At 44.9% G+C, this 20,335-nt stretch overlaps 1 protein-coding gene across 2 annotated transcripts in view; it reads left to right on the top strand.

Moving 5' to 3' along the window:
* PPP1R14C (protein phosphatase 1 regulatory inhibitor subunit 14C) overlaps positions 1-20,335 on the top strand; it is an 83,179-nt gene that overhangs the window by 39,471 nt on the left and 23,373 nt on the right. For both annotated transcript variants that reach the window (XR_004299965.1, XM_032407669.1), the window contains exons 2-3: positions 14,336-14,419; positions 15,771-15,803. Coding sequence is in view for 1 of the 2 variants with exons in the window: in XM_032407669.1 (XP_032263560.1) it covers positions 14,336-14,419; positions 15,771-15,803 (117 nt within the window). In the remaining variant the exon portion in view is untranslated. The remainder of the gene's footprint in view (positions 1-14,335; positions 14,420-15,770; positions 15,804-20,335) is intronic.

The following is a 20,335-nucleotide window of genomic DNA, read 5'->3' as shown; positions in this document are numbered from 1 at the left end:
TGTTCCAAGGACTTTTTTGGTTTGTTTTTTTGTTTTCTGTTTTTAATTTGCAAGGTTGTTTTGAGGATGTCATCTTCAATCCTAATTATTCTCTCCCAGAAGAAATTAAATAAGGATTTGGGGAAAGATTTGTCCATGTCACACCTCTTTCTGGGAATAAAAACATAGATCAGCATAGGCATTTACACCTTTGTTATTTGCCACTGCTTTTTTCCTTTGAAAAATAGATCTGTAGTTCAATCAGTCCGTTTGTGGAAATCAAAAATAAAGCATGGCATCCCTTTCTTTCTGTGCATCTGCCATTAAATGAGTGTCTATTCCAGTAGCAAAAGTGACAGATGCAGATGAGGTAACAGCTTGCTGTCTTCTTAGTTGAAGCTTACTTTGCGATGGATCAGAGTAACTGAATTGGCGTTTTTAGAATGACTGGAATTGTATTTTGTGCTACTTGCCTGGGATCAAAGGTGAACCTCTCTCACAATCAGGGCTGACAGCATTTTGGAAGACAGATGAGAGTTTCTAGGTATAAGGAAGGTCTGGATGCTCTTTCTTTCCCTCCCCGCCCCTTCACATAAATATAACCTCTCACCTGCCACAGACCAAGGCTCAAACTTCAGCCTTAAGGGGCCACTCAAATCTCAATCCAGTGTTTACAAGGATTATCTCCTGAACTCGCTTTCCTCAGGCCTCAGAGAGGTGAAGGATGCGGGAGTATTTTCTTGGGGAGGAAAAAGTCAGGAGAGCCCAGTGTAAGAGGCTCAGCTCTGGCCCGTTGAATTCAGGTGAAGACGGACCTTCCAGTTGCTGGTGTTGGTCTAGGAAGTCACGCCGTGTGCCTCCTTCCATCAGCAGTCACTCCCAGAAGGGCCACACCGGTGGATCTCTGGCTCCAGGGGGCGCTTGTGTGTCTGAGCTTTGCTTCCACAGCCAAACGACATTCCACGGTGTTCTTTTGTGTAGCTGCCATTTGCCTTTGTCTTGCCCTGCAAACGGTAGGTGGGGGCTCCTGTCTTGTTGACGGTGGAATCCTCAGCACCCAGCCTGTAATGGTAGAATGAAGGTTCTAGACGGGGAGTGGAGATCAGCGACCGTATGTGAGGAGTGGCTCTTCCTTTTTGTTGTCACTCTCTGTCGTGGGGTGTCTTCCCTTTCTGCAAAGATGCTCAGCGCCTTCTGAAGCAGTGGTTTGCAGACAAATTGGTTTGTGAATCCTCTGTGGCCCCTGTCAACCTGTGTAGACTCTGAGCTCCTCCTTACGTGCTGGGGTCCAGCGGCTCTGAGGGAGGATGGTGCCCAGGGATCTGCATTTTCATAGGGGCTTCTGAGGCAGGTGTTCTGTGAGTTAGGACTTGAGAAAGAGCACTTCCTGCTTCTAGCCGCCGAGTGCTCTGGAAGTAGGCTCTTCAGGTGGGGAGTCAACAATCGAGGAAGGAACTCTGACTCATTCCCACTGCTTTGATCACACACCTGGAATTTTCCACACCTTTGATTTCTTTTGTACCACCCCATCGAGTCCCGTGGGGACACTTTACCATTCTCTTCAAGTACCCTCTAAATATTCAGTGGCATGGCTGAAACCAGTTGACATTTAAAAAACTGAGTACTTTTATAGGAGAGCAGTAACAACAACAACAAAATTACTAGATGTACAATTAAAAATCAGTTAAGTTTCCCAAGTACCAGATCTTAAATAAACTCTATTGTAGCCCCCGGAGACTGGACTATATCACAGCCACTTCTCAAGGAGTCGGGGTCCTAATTACTTGCTTCTGTAGAACAATTGGCCTTTTTTCCCCCTCCCTTATAGTCTTGACTCCTTCCCTGTCCAAGACAGGTTTATCCTTGGCACCCTGGGGTCGATCTGTCCAGCTCCCATTCCCAGTCTGGGGAACATTCCTTTCGCACTGTTGACTGACAGGTAGTGTAGACTAGTACAGACACTGGGTCCCTTGCCCAGACCCGGCTGCCTGTCCCTTTGGATCATATCCTCTGGTGTGGATGTGGGCTTTTCTGTGACAGGCCCAGGGAATAGCAGTACTTACATCAACCATCTCCACCATGTTTGTAATGCGTGAGGCTCAGGTCTCCAGCTGGGGGGTTAGCATGTTCTCTGGAAATGGTTAGTGATATCCCAAACTTGCCCTAGAACCCCGAGTCCATTCGTGTGTATTTCACAAAGGGTGTGTTCCATGGAAACTTGGAATCACCTGCTGGGTTCCAGATTGGTGAGTGCCTTGGCTATTTCTGATGTGTTGGAGTACCCGAAGCCAGCCGTGACAGGGAGGCCATCCCCAGAGGGCCCTCTGGCTGCTGTCCAGCCCTCCGGAAAGGGCTCTGCCATTCTCGTGCTGCTCCCAAAGTCACTGAAATCAGCAGGGACAAATCTTTTGCTCAGCATGGCTGCATCCTGAAAGGCATAGAACACGTGTTGGCATAAAGCCATGCAGATTGGGGTCAGGGTGTCTGAGTTTGAAACTAAGTCCTCATTCCCTGAGTCAAGATACTCAAACATTTCTGTGAAATCGCAGTGAGGATCGTACCTAACTCAGTGAACTGTTCAATCTTTAATTCAAAAAATGATTATCAAGGGCTTCCTATGTGCCCGGCACTGTGCAAGGCACTGCTCTAGGGACGTACAGTTTAGGGAGGGATAACACCAAATGTAAAATTTTACCTGTGTGGCACATGCAACAAAGAAGTCTGTGGCCTTAGGAATACAGTTTCAGGGGTTAGGAGGTTGACCTTGTCCCAAGTGAGACCAGAGAAGTTTCCCCTTAGGAAGTGACTGTTGACTTCAGATAATGAGAAGAGCATACCACACATGCATGTGCAAAGGCCCTGTGGAGGCCTAGGTGGGGAGCATGTTGAGGGATCGGGGATGGGGCGGAGCAGGGGGTGGGGCCTGGCACCCAGCACGTCTTGTAGGCTGTGCTAGGAATTTTGGTTTTAAGTTTGATGGGAAGCCACCGAAAGGTCCTCAGCAGGGCAGTGACAGATTTGTGTTCTGAAAGTTGCTACCCTGGCTATAGAGAGGTGACTTTGAGCAAAGTCAGTTGTGCCCAGTGTGCCCAGGGACCTGCCCTCTGATCCCAGTGTGGCTCTTGGAGCAAGACTCCATGTGAGGAAGGTAATGAAAGGAACTTCTGGCAAATTTTCCTCCTCAGGCAGAATGTCCTGAGGGGTGGCCCTGAGCTCTCACCTGTACCCTAGAAGGTACCTGAGCTTCTGGAAAGTACCCCCATACACCCCCTCGGCGTCCCCTCCCCTCCCTCTGCTTCCACTGTTGTTAAATCTAGTATTAGTCTGGTGTATTTATTACAACAGATGAGCGAGTATTGATATATATATATACATATATATATATATACATATATATATATATATATATATTTTTTTTTTTTTGGTGGGCAGCAAAGCAAGGTTTATTGAGCGATAGCAAAGGGATAGTACAAAGCTCCCAAGGAGGGAGGGGACCCAAGGGGATTGCTGCCGGAGTTTCTAAGTCTAGGGGTTTTTATGGGTTCATTGGCAGGCTGTTTGAATCTGATTAACCCTCCCTGCACCTGTCACCCAATCAGGTTTTTGTCACCTATCTATCATATGGGAAAGGGTGGAGGGCTCCTTCCAGGGCGGGTGCAAAATCTTTTTAAGGGTGGTTTCCTCTTAGGGTGTATGTGTGTGTGTGGGAAGGAACCTCTTGTCCCTGCCTGCCTTCCACTTAAAAAGGATTTTGATACATTTTTATCATGCCAAACTCCAGAGTTTTCATTAGGTTTCACTCTATGTGTTGTACTTTCTATGGACTTGACGCTAACGACATTTTTCCACCATTACAATGTCATACAATCTCACTGCCCTTAATTGCCCTGTGCCCCACCTGGTCACCCCTCCTTTCCCCCAAGGTTTTGGCAACCACTGATCTTTCCACTGTCTCCATAGTTTTGCCTTTTTCCAGAACGTCATATGGTTGGAATCCTATGGTATGTAGCCTTTTCCAGTTGGCTTCTTTCACTTAGCAATAGGTATAATAAGGTTCCTCCATGTCTTTTTGTGGCTTGAGAGCTCATTTCACCCATAGTCTTCCACAAGTGGGCCTTGCCTGCTGGTCTGTGCCTGGAGGTCTCCAGATGGGAATAGCAATTTCTTTTCGGTGCCTGGCATCGCTTCCAAATGGCAGCTCCACATCGTCTTCTCAGTCTTCCTCTTCTGTGTACCTGTCAACCCCGAACACAGGTAGCCATAGCAGATTTAGGAGCTTTCCCAAGATAGGAGATGGGAAAATGTTCAGATTCAGTATTCTGTGTTCCTGAAATCCAACACCCTGGCCCCCGCGGATTCCCATTGGAATGATTCAGTCACGCGCAGTGTGGTGACAGGTTTGATAGTGTGGGAGGACTGCCATCTAAGAACTGAGCTGGAACAGGCATGCGCCTTTGTGACACCCTGGGTCTGAGTGTTTCCAGCCTGAAGAGCTCTGCTTGGCCTTTAAGTAGTTTTTCTAAAAACGTAGGAATGGATCACCTTCTATCCAAAGACAGTCTCGGCCGTATTACTAAATGGAGGAGAAGCAGGACATAGCCAAGTGTGACTTCTTAAGGGACAGGCTGCACGCCCATTGCCTCTTGCTCTCCGTGGGTGACACCAGCCCTCTCTTCTGGAACAGCCCTTTATTCTCTCCCCGTGTCCTTAGTGGCAGCCTCCAGCCCCATAGCAACTTGAGCTCATTGCCCAGCTGTCTTGTCCACATTCTTGACCTGCCTGATCCCTCCTGTCTTCTGCTTGATGTGCCTCTGAATGTGTGTGCCCAGCAGCTCCCTCAGCACTGGCCTGAGGGCTTGCACGCGGTGCTCCTGGTGATTCAGGTGCTGCTGTGGGGGGCTGGGGACCTAGAGGGGTCCCACTGCTGTGAATCAGTGCAGGGAGCATGAGGATGGTGGCCGTCTACTCAATGCAACCAGAACCTTTGGGACATCCGTTGTGCTGTGGCTAAGAAGGCTGTCCTCGCCATCTCTGAGAACTGCCTTAGCTCTCCCTTATTGTCAAGCACCTTCTTAGGATACCAACTTCTGCTTTTTCTCTTGTCACTTTGGCATTGTTCATGACCAGCTGTGCATGTTTAGCGTTCATCCGCAGAAACGCAGAGCAAAGTGTTATTGTTTCCAGAAAGCTCTGCCTCTGGGGATTTTTGCTTACATTTCTCCCTCCACCCTTTTAATCCTTGTGGTTTTGAATAAGTTGGTGATGTGTTAGGTCTTTACATGCAATTTTCAGGCATAAGGAGTGAAAGATGCCCCGGAAGAGACATTTACATTAAATTTTTTTCAAAGAGGGATCAGCTGATCAGACGTGCTCAGAAACCTTAGCCACGTCTGAGGTCGTGTTACGGATCCTTGAGTTGATGTGATAAGCCCTGGCACCATCGCGCTGGCTTTTTCTGTTCGGCCCCATTTTACAGGTGTGGGAAAGAAGGGTCAGGAGGGTGAGTTACCTCGCTCCAGATCACACAGGTTTTAAGTGGCAGGAATGCAATTGAACCTGGGTCTGTCTCTCTCCAGCCTCCCTTGCCAGAGATGATCACTTATGAAAATGAATCGCTACATGTCAGGTTTTAGGAGGGGCAGAGATTTGGGGGTGGTGGAGGCCTGCCCCGCATAGTCCTTCAGCGGAGGAACAATTGACACAGGGTGGGGGGCAGGGCGGGGAACGGGGTTCAGATCTGGGAAGGCACCTCCCTGGCTGGGCTCGGTGCTGTCCTGCTGCTTTCCCACACAGCTCCTTTCGTTAGCATTTCAGTGGCCACCCCTGACCTCTCAGCCCGGGCACCCCCTCACCTAAATGCTGGCCCTCAACACCCGAGTCTGCGTCCCAGCGGCTCCCACCCATGATTGTGCCCACCTGCTGCTGCTTGATAGGCGTGCCCTTGACACCTACACCTGGCGGAATGCTCTAGCTCCTCAGCCTCGGGACGGCGGGAGCTGCATGTATGCAGTCTGCTCTTTGAGGTCTGGCGTAGCCATGACCCAAGTAAGAAGAGAATGTATATTGCGCCACTGTCGCCTGGTCTAAGGCATGTTGTCTCTTACCAGGTGATTTCTGCCACCTTCTACGTGACTCTGTTCACCCCCATTCCTCGCACAGCCCAGGGTGATCCTTTCTAAGAGGTGAATCAGATCACGCCACCACTCTGCTCAAACTCGGCTTTTCTCTCACTCAGGGGACAAGTCAGTCTTTACAGGGTCCCCACCCCAAGCCCACTACACTGACCCCCGACTCCTTGCAGCTTCTCAGATACACCTGGGCACTTGCTTGTCCCCCTCGACGTCTTCCTCCAGACATCCGACCTGGCTTCCCTCACTCTCTTCAAGGTCTTTTATTCAGATATTTCTCTCACCCTAGGTAAAATTCTAGCCTTGCTATTCCCTGTCCCTCTCCTCTGCCTATTTTTTCTCTAAAGTATTTATCACCATTTGCTATGTGGTATGTGGTCCTTACGTGCTTATTGTCTGTCTTCCCCTACCAGGGTTTGATCTCCACAAGAACAGGTATTTTTGTCAGTTGTCTGTTCTTTCTCTCTGGCATCTAGAAAGTGCTTGGCAGGTAGTAGGTATGCAGTCAGTAGATGCCACATGGATCTGCCTGGTGCTCTTAGCGTTTGCTGTAGATGTGCCTAGTTCTAGAATAATCTCACAAGACCAGTAACGTGAATCTTCCTATCTATGAGTTGGTATTCATTTTCTATTGTTGATGGTTAGGACAGCAGCTGTGCCCTGGGCTGCTCTGACATGAGACGGTGTGGCAAGTAATTTGCTCAGTGATAATAGCAAGATAACACCAAATCAAGCAAGTGAACTATCGACAAATTAAAACATAGTTTATGGTGTTTATAAAATAATGTCAGTGTTGCTCACCCTTATCACATCATGTTTTCTTGCCCGAGAGGAATGGGATGGCGCTCTGTGTGGGGTGCTAGGTGGATGTGGGTGGTGACAGTGCTTGGGTGCTCTGGGTGCTGCAGAGATGAACTTCAGCTGTGAGGTGTGTGGGATAAAGGGAGGTACAGACTTGCTCTTCTGGGCGGCAAGAACAGCATCCTCTGTGGACATTATCTTAACCATCCCTTTATCATAGGATAAAGTTTGGTTAGGCTGTTTCATTTTTTTTGTTTTTTTAAGAGAAGAGTTTGGGAGATATTACTGTTTGGCTCGGAGCCAGCTTCAACCCTTGAAGCTTATTTAAATTTTAAAATAAGTGGGTATTAGGGAAAGACTGGTAACATGGGATCACACCATTTACCAAGGGTGTTGGAGCTGGGATGACCTACACGTGTTTCCCCCATTTTGGTTCCATGGGAGGCCATCCTCTTCCAGCCCCTCTGAATGCCTGGCCACCCAGGCAGGTGTGAGGTGGTCCCCAAGCCCGTGTTACCCGTTAGGCTCGGCTCCATTCTTTCTGCTCAGCTTCCCAGCTTTTGAGGCCCCATGTGCTTTGTTCTTCACTTCCTGGCCTCCCAGGTTCCCTCCTCGGGCTTGATTTGAGAGTATGCCCTCCAGCCTGCACCATCTACTACCACAGATGCCTTTCCTAGTTTATTTCATTGTTTTGCTGGAACACTTCTTCCCCAGATGGGAGGCCAATCTATTAAGATGTAAAACCTGATGTGTCTTGAAATGTCTGTGGTGTTTCTCTGACTCTTCATTGGCAGTTTGTGGGCAGGGAGGCATCCAGTTTAGAAATCATTTCCCCACGGGATTTTGGAATTACTGCTCCCTTGCCTGATGACGCAGATTCTCTCCCTGCCCCTGTGTGACCTGTTTCCTTTCTGAAAGCTTCCAGGATCTCCTCTTTGTCCCCAATGTCTTGAAATTCCACAGCGATGTGCCGAAGGGCAGGCTAGGCTCCTTTTTTAAGTGGAAAAGATTTCTTGCAGTTTCCAGGGCTGATTTAAACATGTAATATTATAATATTTAAATTTGTGCCACTTAAAACCAAGCATAACTCTTGATGCTTATGGTTTTTCCAGTTATAAAATCAAATCGAAATTGCAAATTAGCCAGAAAGCACCCAGCCAATGGAATTCAAGCACACAACATGAATTTAGTGTGATGGCTAAGTCACTCCTTTCGAGGTTAGGAAGGAGGCCCAGCCCTGCCCCTGCACGTCCTGTAAGAGACGTCTTCTGGCTTCACCTGGTGGGCATAAGTCACCAAGGTATGAATCTAACAGGTACTATATCTATTCGGTATTACTCATTAGCCCATGACAGTTAAAGGAATTCTGCCTGATGCCCACGTGTAGACACAGAGTCGAGTTAAAGGTTAAAGGATGCCCATCCAGACGATTCTTAGAATAAATATGCTTGCTTACGGAAATTTTTGGGATTGTCATTCAAATGAAAACATGGAATGTAAATATTTTCATAGGGAACCCACAGAATCCCTCGACTTCAGCTCCCCTCTGTTCTTCCTAAGCCAGTGTCCCCTGCGCACTTACAGCAGGGGGAGTGCTCAGAAGTGCTGGCTGTGGGAATGGGCCCTTGCCCACCCCTGCCCCTGCCGCCCGCGTGTCCTGCCCCGCGTGTGTCCGTCCGTGGCTGCCAGGGTCACAGGGTCTGATCGTGTCCCGCCCCGCGTGTGTCCGTCCATGGCTGCCAGGGTCACAGGCTCTGATCACAGCCCTGTTGGAGCTGTGGACTTGCTGCGAACCATGAGCCTCTGGCACATTCAGGGAGCCATTAGACTGTGGGTCACAGGGCTGGAAAACAACAATCCATGTTCAAGCTGTTTTATCTCGAGCATTCCTGCCCCCATCACTGCTGTGGAGAGAAGTGAGCATTTGTATTTTTTTTTTTTTTAATACAAACACACTTGACAGGGTTCATGGTGTAAATTTTCTGGCAGGTTAGAAGTGTGTGTGCATATGGTATGTGAGTGTGTGTGCACACATGTGAGTGTGTGTGCACATGAGAGTGCGTGAGCATGTGAGTGCATGCATGTGAGAGTGTGTGAGCATGTGAGTGTGTGCATGTGAGTGTGTGCACATGTGAGAGAGTGTGTGAGCTTGTGAGACTATGGGTGTGGGTGTATGTGAGTGTGTGCATGTGAGTGTGTGCATATGAGTGAGTGCATGAGTGTAGGTGCACGAGTGTGCATGTGAGTGTGTGTATGAACACGGGACGCATATATGTATGTGTGCGAGTGTGTGCACATGTGAGAGTGTGTGTGTTTCCACAGGCTGGCCGTGCTTTGGGAGCCCGTGTGGGTGGCCCGAGTCATCCTCATCCCCGGGCCTGTTGTGTGCTCCCAGCTGAGGCGGCCGCCTCCAGGCTACAGCTTCTGCCTGCACAGGGCTGGGCCTGCAGTGTGTCCCTTTATGGTGGCGCTGTGGGGGTCCTGCGGCTCCCACATCTGCTCACGGGCTGGGAGCTGGGGCTTATCTCTGATAAGCAAATGGCTTATCTCTGAACTGCTTGTTGGTTGTGAACTGCCCTCTAGGTCCCAGATGTGCTCCTTATTACTGCATTTTCCTCCAACACCTCTCGGACTCGAAACCTGGATTTTCTCTTACCTTTTCCTTCTCCCTCATCTGCCACCCAGCTCAGCTCCAAATGCCATCTGTTTTCCCTCCCTGTTAATTGTGGTTTAAGATCTTTTTGTTCTTGCCACAACTCATTCAAGCCCGGTTAGCTCACGCTGGGCTGAGTGTGTGTTTCTCAGCAGCCTCCTCATCTCCTCACCTCCTCCCTTTTGCCCTCAGCCCTGCAGCCGGGTGGGCTCCCCTTCGGGCATTTCCCACCCTTGCTCTGGAGCCCTCCATGGACTAGTCTCTGCAGGATGAGGAAAAAACTGCAGCCTGCAGGGTGATGGATTTTGTTTGTCATTTACAGGATTTTAAGGAATTGTTAACCAACTTTTAAAATATTGTGATAGTTTTATATTAAAAATCTGTATTTTCAACTTCTCCTGAAAAGTTAGAAAATCTGGCGGCACTAAGCACGCGTTCCTAAAAGGAAGGTCACAATTGGCAGGAATGGAGTGTTCTTTGCTGTCTTTCTTCAGGGCATGTTTTCTCCAGTTTGCCATGCTCCCCACTACTCCTTATAACGCCCCTAGGCTACCTTAGTGCTCATTTCTGTTACCTGTCTGCTTGCCATCAGGCATTAAAATTGGCAGCACAGAGCTGGGTGACTTCCAGGCCAAGGACCTCTTTACAAGCCATGTTTACAACTCACATTGTATTTTTGTCTCCTGTGTACCATTTTGCCTTTTGTGGGTGATCTCCCTCCCCCTCTAATCCTGTCCAAATCCTGCCACTCCTCAAAGCTAGCTTATGCATTCCTTGGTGAAACCCTCCCAGGCAGCCCTCGGTGGAAGGTTTCCCTCTCCTTAATTTCTCAAGCACTTGGGGTTTGTCTTTCTCTTTTGGTGCCATGTTATTTTGTTTTGAGCTTAGACTGACAGTCCCACCTGGGCAGAGTCTCACAATGCCTGACCCACAATGCCTTGCATATAGTGGATTCTCAACAGATGTATGACCAGGAAGATGCATGGTCATGATCAAGGGGCTTGTTCTGTGGGTACCAACAGGAAGGCCTCTGACTAAAAGGGAGATATGTTAGCTGGTGACTTAGCCCAGGGACCCTCAAGAGATGATTTCACTTACTGTCACGAGAACCACTATTTCACTTGGACAAGGGACCCTGAAGATATTGTTTCACTTAGTGTCACCATAACCACTGATCTATTTTTAATGTGGGGAAATCCTTAAACGCAACTAAACTCTGGGACATCAGAGTGAGCTGTAGCTGTGGTTACTCCTTTGTCAATGATGTGATCTATCACTAAAGTTATTTATTCAGTGACACTGCTCCATACATTTAAAAGCGCTAAAGAGTACTTCAATCGAATGTAGAATATTTCTGCACTCCTCATTAGATATTTTAAATACCAAATATACATAGGATTCTCTACTTGATACTAGATCAGTCTTTGCTCCCCAGGACTCTCCCATGTGTACCTCCATGACCCATGTCTCTATGTCGTTGTGCCCCATGGTTTGGTTTTGGCATCGCCGACCTTCAGAACACACCCTTACTCCACCCTCCTGGCATGCATGCTGAGCTCGGACTCCTCCTAGCTATTGACAGATCAGGGTGGGGGTAATGAGAAGCATCATAGGTTGGTAGAAAGTGTGCATGCCCAATGATTGTTATAATTACTCAGTTGGTGAAGACAGTTCGCACCAGGAAAGCCAAGCCTAGGTTCTCCCTGCCACATACCCTTGGTAATGGTAGTGACCTTGTGATGCGGGGCATTTTCTTTACTCCTGTCAAGCTCCTTTGAGAGGGAAGGAGGCTTTGCTTCCCAATGTCTGGGCCAGGGGGTAAGTGGACTCTAGGGCAGTCCTGTCCAATGGAATGAAAGGGTCTACATCTGTGCAGGAGCCACAGGCCACATGTGGCCCCTGGGCACTAAAATGTGGCTGATGTGACTGAGGAACTGAATTTTTAATTGTATTTCATTTAGTGAATTTTAATGAAAATACCACATGTGGTTGCCATATTGGACAGCCCAGATCTCGAGGGTTGGAGAAAATGGGTCAAATGTAGCATCTGAGGAAAAGCTGAGTGCATTCCTAATGAGAGTATTGCAGACGCCTCCCGCGTGGGTGGGACTCTGCGTTGCTGCACAAGTAAGGGCCCATTTGACCGAATTTGGCAGGGCATCAAAGCTGAATAATGTTTGCAGGGAAACGCATTGCTGTACTGTTCTGAGGAGAGCATTATTTACTTATTCTTTCATTTCCTTTAAGAATAGCAGACATTGAGCTTCCCTTAGCTGTGACTCCTTGAGCAGGTTCTATATCCTGCTTCCTGTGCTCGAGGACATTGAACCTTAACTTAAATATAGACTTTGTGTTCACACCTAATATTAATGCCAAACCCAAACGACTGTTTTGGGGAAGGAGTGGAGAAACTGAGGAGGATTCTGTGTAGATCGTTAGATAGGAACCTGTGGGCTTATTTCTTTCACTTAGCTTTTCTTGGGTAGAATCAGCTGAAACTGGCTGTGGGTATTTTGGCCTTATATGGTAGTTTTTAAAGCTACACTGTGCTGTGGATGTAACCGACATAATCTCTAACCACATTTACCAGAACATAACCCAGTGTGCGCTGGGCTCTGCTCCGAGGGGCCGATGGCCATTGGTTCAGCGTTCATTGGCCTGGGGAGGTTCCCTGTGGGCTCCGTCCACATTGGGGTTCCCCGGCTGTGGTCTGTGTTTGTGGGCTGCTGGCTGTTTCAGAATCTAGTGAGATTCTCTGTTGGTGTTTCAGTCCCCACCTGTCCTGTCACTGTGTAAAGTCTAGTAGACCCTTGAGAGCTGTACTACCATCTGTTTGTGGCTTCCTAAATGACTCCTTTCAGCCGGGATTTCACATACACACAAAAATAGGAAGTGGGGCACGGGCAGCTCAGAGTGACAGAGTGCCAGCATGGTGGGGGCAGGGGGGAAAGTGGTGGCGGTCAGGGAGGCTGATAGCCATGGATGGAGGGAAGCAGCATGCACATCCAGCGTGGTCTTTCCCAGCGTCCTGACCACAGAGTGCAGCCTTGGGATCCTCCCAGCATCCTCAGCCTGGACAGAGGCCACATCTTTACCTACCTCCGTTTCCAGCCCCCTCCCCTTCCAGGAGGATGGGTGAGGGGTATGGTGGAAAGTTCCAAACTTCTAATCATGGTTTGGTCTTTCTTGTGACCAGCCCCCATCCAGGAGCCCACCAAGAGTCACCTCATTAGGACTCAAGATGTTCCTACCAGCCAGGAAATTCTAAGGGATTTAGGAGCTCTATGTCAGGAACTGAGATCAGACACTAAATGTTAGAACAAATGTTGGCACCCCCATTCATAAGGGTTTTAGGAGCGCTGTGCCAGGAACCAGGGGTCGAGACCAGTATATACATTTATCATTTCACAGCAGTGGATCATATTCCTTAGTTTCCTCCAAACGCTTGGGTCATCTTTTGTATTGGAATAGAAAAAAAAAGAATGGTTGAGCACTATTAGTAAATGCATTTTACTAGAAAGGAGATACTCAGGAAGTGAGCCTTGCTCTTGAAGACCAGGTGATGCAGCCAGCACCAGGTGGCTAAGCCCAGATGTCCTTCCTAAAGGTCTCTCTCTAGCTTCTGCGGACACATCCCTGTGACAGGGAGGAGCTGGGGAGGAGGTGACTCCTACTGGGAAGGTGACACGCAAAATTGCAGCACTTTCCTAAATGCGATTATATTTCAGTGTTCTCAGAATGGCGCAGATCAGACAACAGAAATAAGAGGTAGCAAAGACCTACTCTGGGGTGGAAGTACAGATTCCAAATTGGGGACATCTTTCACCACATTCCAGCTGGACTTTCTTGCCCTCTGTTCTGGATTGGATGTCTTTGGTTGCAGGAATATTACACTTCACTCACATTGGCTGAAATAGGAATAGGGATTTACTTAGGTAGGTGGGCTTCAGAGGTGGTTTGACTTAGTGACTCAGTGACTTGTCCAGGATGCTGAGTTCTTCTTTCTCCTTGCTCTGCCCACCATGAATCAGGATCACTCCCTTTGTAGTTGCAGGATGGCTGCCAGTAATTTATGGCTAAGAGCTTCCCCTTTCCACTTTCAGTTTAGAAGGAGCGAGCAGGGATGCTTCTTGTGGAAAGAGCATCTTTTCCCAGCACCCCCTCGGGTCTCCGTTGGATTTCCTGGGCTCTCTGGAGTCAGTAGTTGGGGCTGGGTGATCCTGACCCAAGCACCATGCCTCAGAAATCTGCGGAATCAGGTTCCCCCAGACCCAGAGCTGTGAAGGGAGATGCGGACCTGGAATAAAGATCAGGTAGCCACCAAGCAAAGGGTAGATGTTGGGTAAGAAACTGCAACTCTCACTGCTCTTTCTGTAATCTGCTGAGTCCCATGCTGGCCTCATAATTGTAGTTTTCTACCAGAACGTAAGAAGTTGTCATCTTTGAAATCTTACTTTCTACTGCTTCGTGACTCTTAAATCTTCTTTGCTCCCTCTCCCCTCTCCCTTCCTTTTCCCCTCCTTCTTTCCACTTACCCCCTCCCTCCTTTTCTTCCATTTTCTTCTGGCTTCTCCTTTCTCCCCTCTTTCTCTCTTTCTCCTACTTCCTCCCCTTCTCCTCCTTTCCCTCCTCTACCTTTTGGTCTCTCCTCCCCCCCCAGTTGTTGACCTCCACCCTTCATGAATGATCTCGTCATTTATTTAAGCTAACTGAATTGGTTTGGTTCAATGTAGTTGCTCACTAAATAGAATGCCTTTCTGTTTGCTCCGCCCAGGAAGAAGAAATGCCGGAAGTAGAAATTGACATTGATGATCTTCTTGATGCAGACAGTGAAGAGGAGAGGGCTTCAAAATTACGGGTGAGCAGCTTTCAAAGTCTAGAACTTGCCAGTCTTGGATGCTTGGATTGGCTTGAGTCTCCAGAACCTGGCATACGCTGATCCTGCCCTAGGGCGGTGTTAGCTCCAGGACTTGAGCCACGGCAGTTTGCTGAGAGGCAAGCAGTGGGGTGCTAGGTGTCCGTCCCCCTGCACTGCGTCTCTGATGGTAAAGCAGGTCTTGAATCTACCGGGTCAGTTCTCAAACTGCCTACCAGGTATGCGCTTCCGTAGCTACATCTTCTTGGAGGAAGAGCCGGTTCTGCTTCCAGAAATTCATTTGCCAGGAAAGGAAGCGATGCTCCACAGTTATGTGAGAGGAAGAGATGCTGAGCCAGACCCAGAGTACCCAAACCCAGGACTCTGGTCTCACGGTTGTGGATTATTGTCACCCATGGAATCAGTTTCTAGAGAAGATCGTTTACAACCTAATAAAAGACATATTATTAGAGTGTGCTCACCTGGTAGCCTTCTAGTACACCAGTGGATGTTGAGCTGTCTCCTGTTTCCTCAGTCCAGAGCAATACGACATTTATTTCCTTTCTCACAGGAGGTCCAATCTATCATTTTAAAATTTGCGTTTGGGAGTTTCTAAAACCAATTAGCTTCTGACCTGTCATTGTTCTTAATGTTCACTGATAATTACTGTTAATGGCTGTTGGTCATCACCAATGGCAAGTCATCTCTAAGGGCAATTAAAGGGCACATTTTAATGTATTAATGTGTTCAATGTGTTAATGATTACTTGTGTCCCTCATGTGGTGAACAGTCTCAGCTTAATGATTATTTCTTGTTTGTAAATTTAGTTGGGACATGATAGCATCTAGTTACAAAAGTTAAAAAACAATAAAGCAGGCGCCTGATCTGTACAAAATGTAATGACATATAAAAGGTTTTTTAAAATTGAGAACTTCAAAGGGGCTTTAGCTACTTAGGCCATCCGCTTTGGTTTCCAGGTGGGGACACTGAGGCCTGCAGAGGTGTGACAAGGTGGTTTGTGGTTGAATTGCAGCCAGGCCCCTGGCTTTCCATGTCAGGGGTGATTATTACCGTTTCCCACAGGCTGTCTCAACTTAAGCATATGCAGTTTATTATTAACCAGTTGGTAGGCCAAAGGGAAGGCACACGTGTGTTCTGAATTCATGCCTAGGAAGGTACAACTTTTGATATCTTCAAGATGACCCAATGGGTGCTGAAATAAAGTGCGATTCTAGATTGTTGATATGAAATCTGGATTTACCATGTGTAGAATAACACCATGAAGATAAAATGATTTTTAATCGATACTGAATTTTCAAATAATCAAACTTACCTTCTGTGTATTTCATTCTAGGAAGCTCTTGTAGACTGCTACAAACCAACAGAGGTAAAGAAATCGCTTTTCCTAAATGCCGTGTTTGAATTCATTTTTATTATACCAATTTGTGTATTTTTAAAGCCAAACAACAATACATGGTTTGGTTATGTATATACTAAGTAGTGATTATTATCCATAAGTGAAATGCATGCTTGACTACTATTAACTTCCTTAAATGAATGCCCAAGCATACCTGGTTCAGGAAGACTTAAAACTAATGGAATTGGGTGTGTTGCTTGTCTTTTTTTTTTTTTAATTCTTTATTTAAATTCAATTTAGTTAACATATACTATATTACTAGTTTCAGGGGTAGAATTTTGTGATTCATCAGTTGCATATGACACCCATTACATCAAGTGCCCTCCTTAATGACCATCACCCAATTATCCCTAAAAGCCAAATTCAAAGGTAATTGTGAGAGGGTTTGGAATCATTTTAGTAAAAGTGTTAGATTTATAACTGGAGAATACATTCTTTTAGTATATAGATATGCATTTTTTAAGAAGCTTAAAGTGAAATCTGTCATTCAGAAGAATTGTCTTTATTGGAAGAAGAAATTTTATGCTTTGTTTGTGTATTTATCATCAAGTGGATAAATATTAGTATAAAAAACAGTGGGTATTAGTTTGATTAGACCAAAGCATTTAAGGTATATTCCAAAGAGTGAAAGCATGGTGTAGAAATTAAGGATTTGATCAGTCATGAAAAGATTGGTAAAGGAAGTTCTTTTCATTTGTTCTGTGATAAGTCAGAGAAATTAGAAGATCCATCAGATGTTTTTTGCAACATCAAAGCAATGGTGGTAGGACTTCTGATTTTTTGAAGTGATATAATTACAAAGTGAGAGGAAAGCATACTTCCACAAGAGTGTGTAAGATTAAAATGACTAGGGTGTTTTGTGATCATTTGGCTTGAGACCAATTACTTATTTGAGCCTTATTCTTGTAGTCTCCAGTGTTCCTTTATGCTGATTGTGTCTTGCAGTCATAGAGATTTTTAATTCTAATTTTAAAATTATAAAGTTATTAAATATATTATTAAATTAATGTAGTATATACTCATAGTTTTGAAAGCCAAAAATACAACTAGGCTTATAAAGGAAAAGTAACATTGCCTTTCCTATTCTTCAGTCCCTCTTCCTAAAGGTATATATTTTATATTTATATTTTATATTCAAATAGTTTTATACATCAATACTTTTGGCTGTTTTCCTACTATTTACTCTTGTATTCCTAAATATGCAATTGCTATTTATTTATTTTTTTCATTTATTGGCTTAAAGGGAAATATGATAGCTCTCTCACTCTCCACATAATTCATTTCCCTCCATCCCCTTAATAAAGTTATTGACCAGAATTTTGTTGAATCAATGGTCAGGGTTTATAGTATTATTATTTAAACAGATATTTTTCACTGCTAAGCCAAACAGTGAAATATGACCATGTCTCCTTTTCTGTATAGCTCTTTGTTTTTCCTGGAATTGATAGTTTCTTGTCTTTTATTTTTGTCTAGTACCTATTGCTATTTTTTGTTGAACTCTCCAATATCTTTGTTAAACATGTAATATCTTTTCTGTATATTCAAACCTGTCATTACTATGCCCCCACCCCAGACTTTCCTCCTGGTGCCCCAATGCAACAATCTGGAGAAGTTATTCTCTGGGTCTATTGAGTAGCTACTGTAATAAGATTTTTGTTCACTGTTGTCCTGTTAGATACTTTGTTTCTTAAGTCCCAATCTTCCTCATTTTTGTGAGAGTATATCCTCCAGTAGCTTTTTGGGAAAAGATGCATAGAAGGTAAATGTTTTGAATCTTTTTATGAATGAAAATGTATCTTGATTAATAGTTTTGATGATATAGAATTCTGGGATAAAATTTATTATTAAAACTCAATTTTAAGGCATTATCCTATTTTGTCATTTCTCATATTAAAGAGTCTGATGCCACTTCCATTCTCAGAGCTTTGTATGTGACCTATTTTTCCCCCTCAATTAACTTTAGGATTATTGCCACACTTTGAAATTTTACAGTGATATGCCTCAGTGTGGGTCCTTTTTTTATCATGTGCTGGGTACTTTGCAAACTCTTTTAGTCTGAAGATATATGTCTTTCAATTCTTAAAAAAATATTATTTATTTATTATGATTTTTTATCAGTTTCTTCCTCAGTATTCTATAATACTGGCTCTCCTGTTACTTAGATGTTACATCTTTTAGATGGAGCCTCTGATTTCTTATCTTTTTCCTTTTGTTGTCCCTCTCCTGAAAGAATTCTGACTTTATTTTCTAGCCCTTTTATTGATATTTTAAATTTCATCTGTTTTTTTTTTTTTAATAGTTAAGAGCACCTTCTTGTTCTCTGTTCACTATTTTGCTTTACTATTTCTTCTTGTTTCATGGACACATTTTATAATTTTTTTTCTCTTTGAGGATATTAATCAAATGTTTAATTTCTTTGTTTTGTTTTTAAGATTTTTCTGCTCTCTGCATTGTCTCTGTTTTCTCTGAATCTCACTTTTTTTCTTTCTGTTTTCATCTTTCTTCGCTGATTTTTTGGCAGTGTGTCCATGAGTGTTAGGAGCCAGTAAACTGATTGAATCTGTGTAACGTGAGCACATCTTGTCTATTGGTGGGGCTCACCATGGATGACCAGGTTGCAAACTAAATTTTTTTTTTTAGTGGGGTGTGTGTGTGTGTGTGTGTGTGTGTGTGTGTGTGTGTGTGTAGGAAGTGGTACCCACTCAAAATGTTGCTATTTGGACATCTTTTTACGAAAAGATTTGGGTTTTGTTTTTGTTTTCTTAAGAGTTTGACTATCTAAACTCCTTGAGGAGTTAATAGTTTGATTAGAGGCTTTCTGGAAACAAGGACAGGATGGAGGCAAGAGACCTCACCATTAGGTTTTTTGGGAAAAGAACTTATTTATAGTTATCTGGGGGAATTAATATAAGAGTTAAATTAATTAGGGGTGCCTGGGTGGCTCAGTTGGTTAAACAAATGCCTTTAGCTCAGGTCATGATCTCAGGGTCCTGGGATCGAGCCCTGTGTTGGGCTCTCTGCTAGGCGGGGAGTCTGCTTCTCCCTCTCCCTCTGTGCTCTCCCCCTCTCTCTCAAATAAATATATAAAATATTTTCAAAAAAGAGTTAAATTAGTTAGATATTTGGAGAGTTATATTGTTGTGAAAGGTTAAACAAGAATAGTAAAATAGTCAAGAAAGGTGATAGATTGTATCACTGAATTCACATGTGATGTGGGGGTAGGAGGCTTGCTGCTGAGAGTAGATCCAGACGGGTAGGTGTAGACATGCCATTTACTCACTTAATCATTCCCTTCTTCTTCGCTTCTCCTTCTAGTGGGACAGTTCATGTTCTGGTATTTAGGTAAGAAAGGTTCGACTTTCATGAGCCCTATTCTCTTCCAGTTGTTTCAGTATCTAGGAAGCAAAACATTCATACTTGTTAACAGCCATGCAGTTGAATGAAAATGGTGAGTCTTGCTTCCCCCAGAACAAAAGTATTCCTCATCTGGTTTTTATAAGGAGTTTTAAAAGATGAAAGATGTAATATTTGAATACTCTTTGGAGTTCCAAAGGAAGAAAGAAGGGAAGGTGTTTACATGTGAACATCTCTGTGTTCTTTAGCTCATGGTTTCTAGAAATGGAAATGGTGAAAAATGCTAAGGAATTTCAGTAGGTTCATTCATCCATTAAAGGGGTCATTTCAGAAAAGGTTGGCAGTGGGTTATGATGATAAAAATCATAGCTTATTATTTTCCCAAAGCTCTAGAGTTCACATCACTGTAACAAGCACTATCTTATTTAATCCTCACAATCATGACTTGAAGAAAGTTAGGTTATCTTGTCTATGATCTCACAGCAGTAAGCAAAGGGAGGACTCAACCGCAAGTTTCAGACATCTCATCTTGTGCTCATTCTTTCCCCCCTGCCTGGCTTCCTAAGCTACTTGACCTAGAAAGACATTTAGGACATTAAAGGACTTTGTCCTATCTCAAATAAGTGCCTATCAATTAACGATGTTCTTTTTAGAGTAGTCCTCTCTGAAGGTGCTATTTTTTGATCAAAGGATTTTGCATACAATTTTATGTCACTTTGAAGTTACAAATGTAAAGAAGACATCTTTGCTGAATCAGGGACATTTATTTATAGTCTTGCTGAGGTGGGGGTGGGTGATGGGAAGAGTGGACTTTAAGACAAGAGTCTTTTTTTAAAAAAATTTATTTATTTATTTGAGAGAGAGAAAGAGAGAGTGCACATGTGAGTGGGGAAGGGGGAGAGGGAGAAAAATCCTCAAGCAGACTCCCTGATGAGCATGGAACCCCACCCAGGGCTTGATCCCAGGACCTTGAGATCATGACATGAGTCAAAATCAAGAGTCAGATGCTCAACTGACTGAGCCACCCAGGCACCATCTAAGACAAGAATTTTATGTGAGCACCAGCACTACGTATGTGTGACTTTCAGCGATTTTCTCAACCTCTCTGAGCCTCCATTTCCTCCTCTATAAAATGGAGGTAATAACCA

This window comes from Phoca vitulina, unplaced genomic scaffold, assembly GCF_004348235.1.
Source record: "Phoca vitulina isolate PV1807 unplaced genomic scaffold, GSC_HSeal_1.0 scaffold9, whole genome shotgun sequence".
NCBI lineage: Eukaryota > Metazoa > Chordata > Mammalia > Carnivora > Phocidae > Phoca > Phoca vitulina.
Note: the sequence above shows the minus strand (reverse complement) of the source record. Positions and strands in the feature narration are given on the sequence as shown.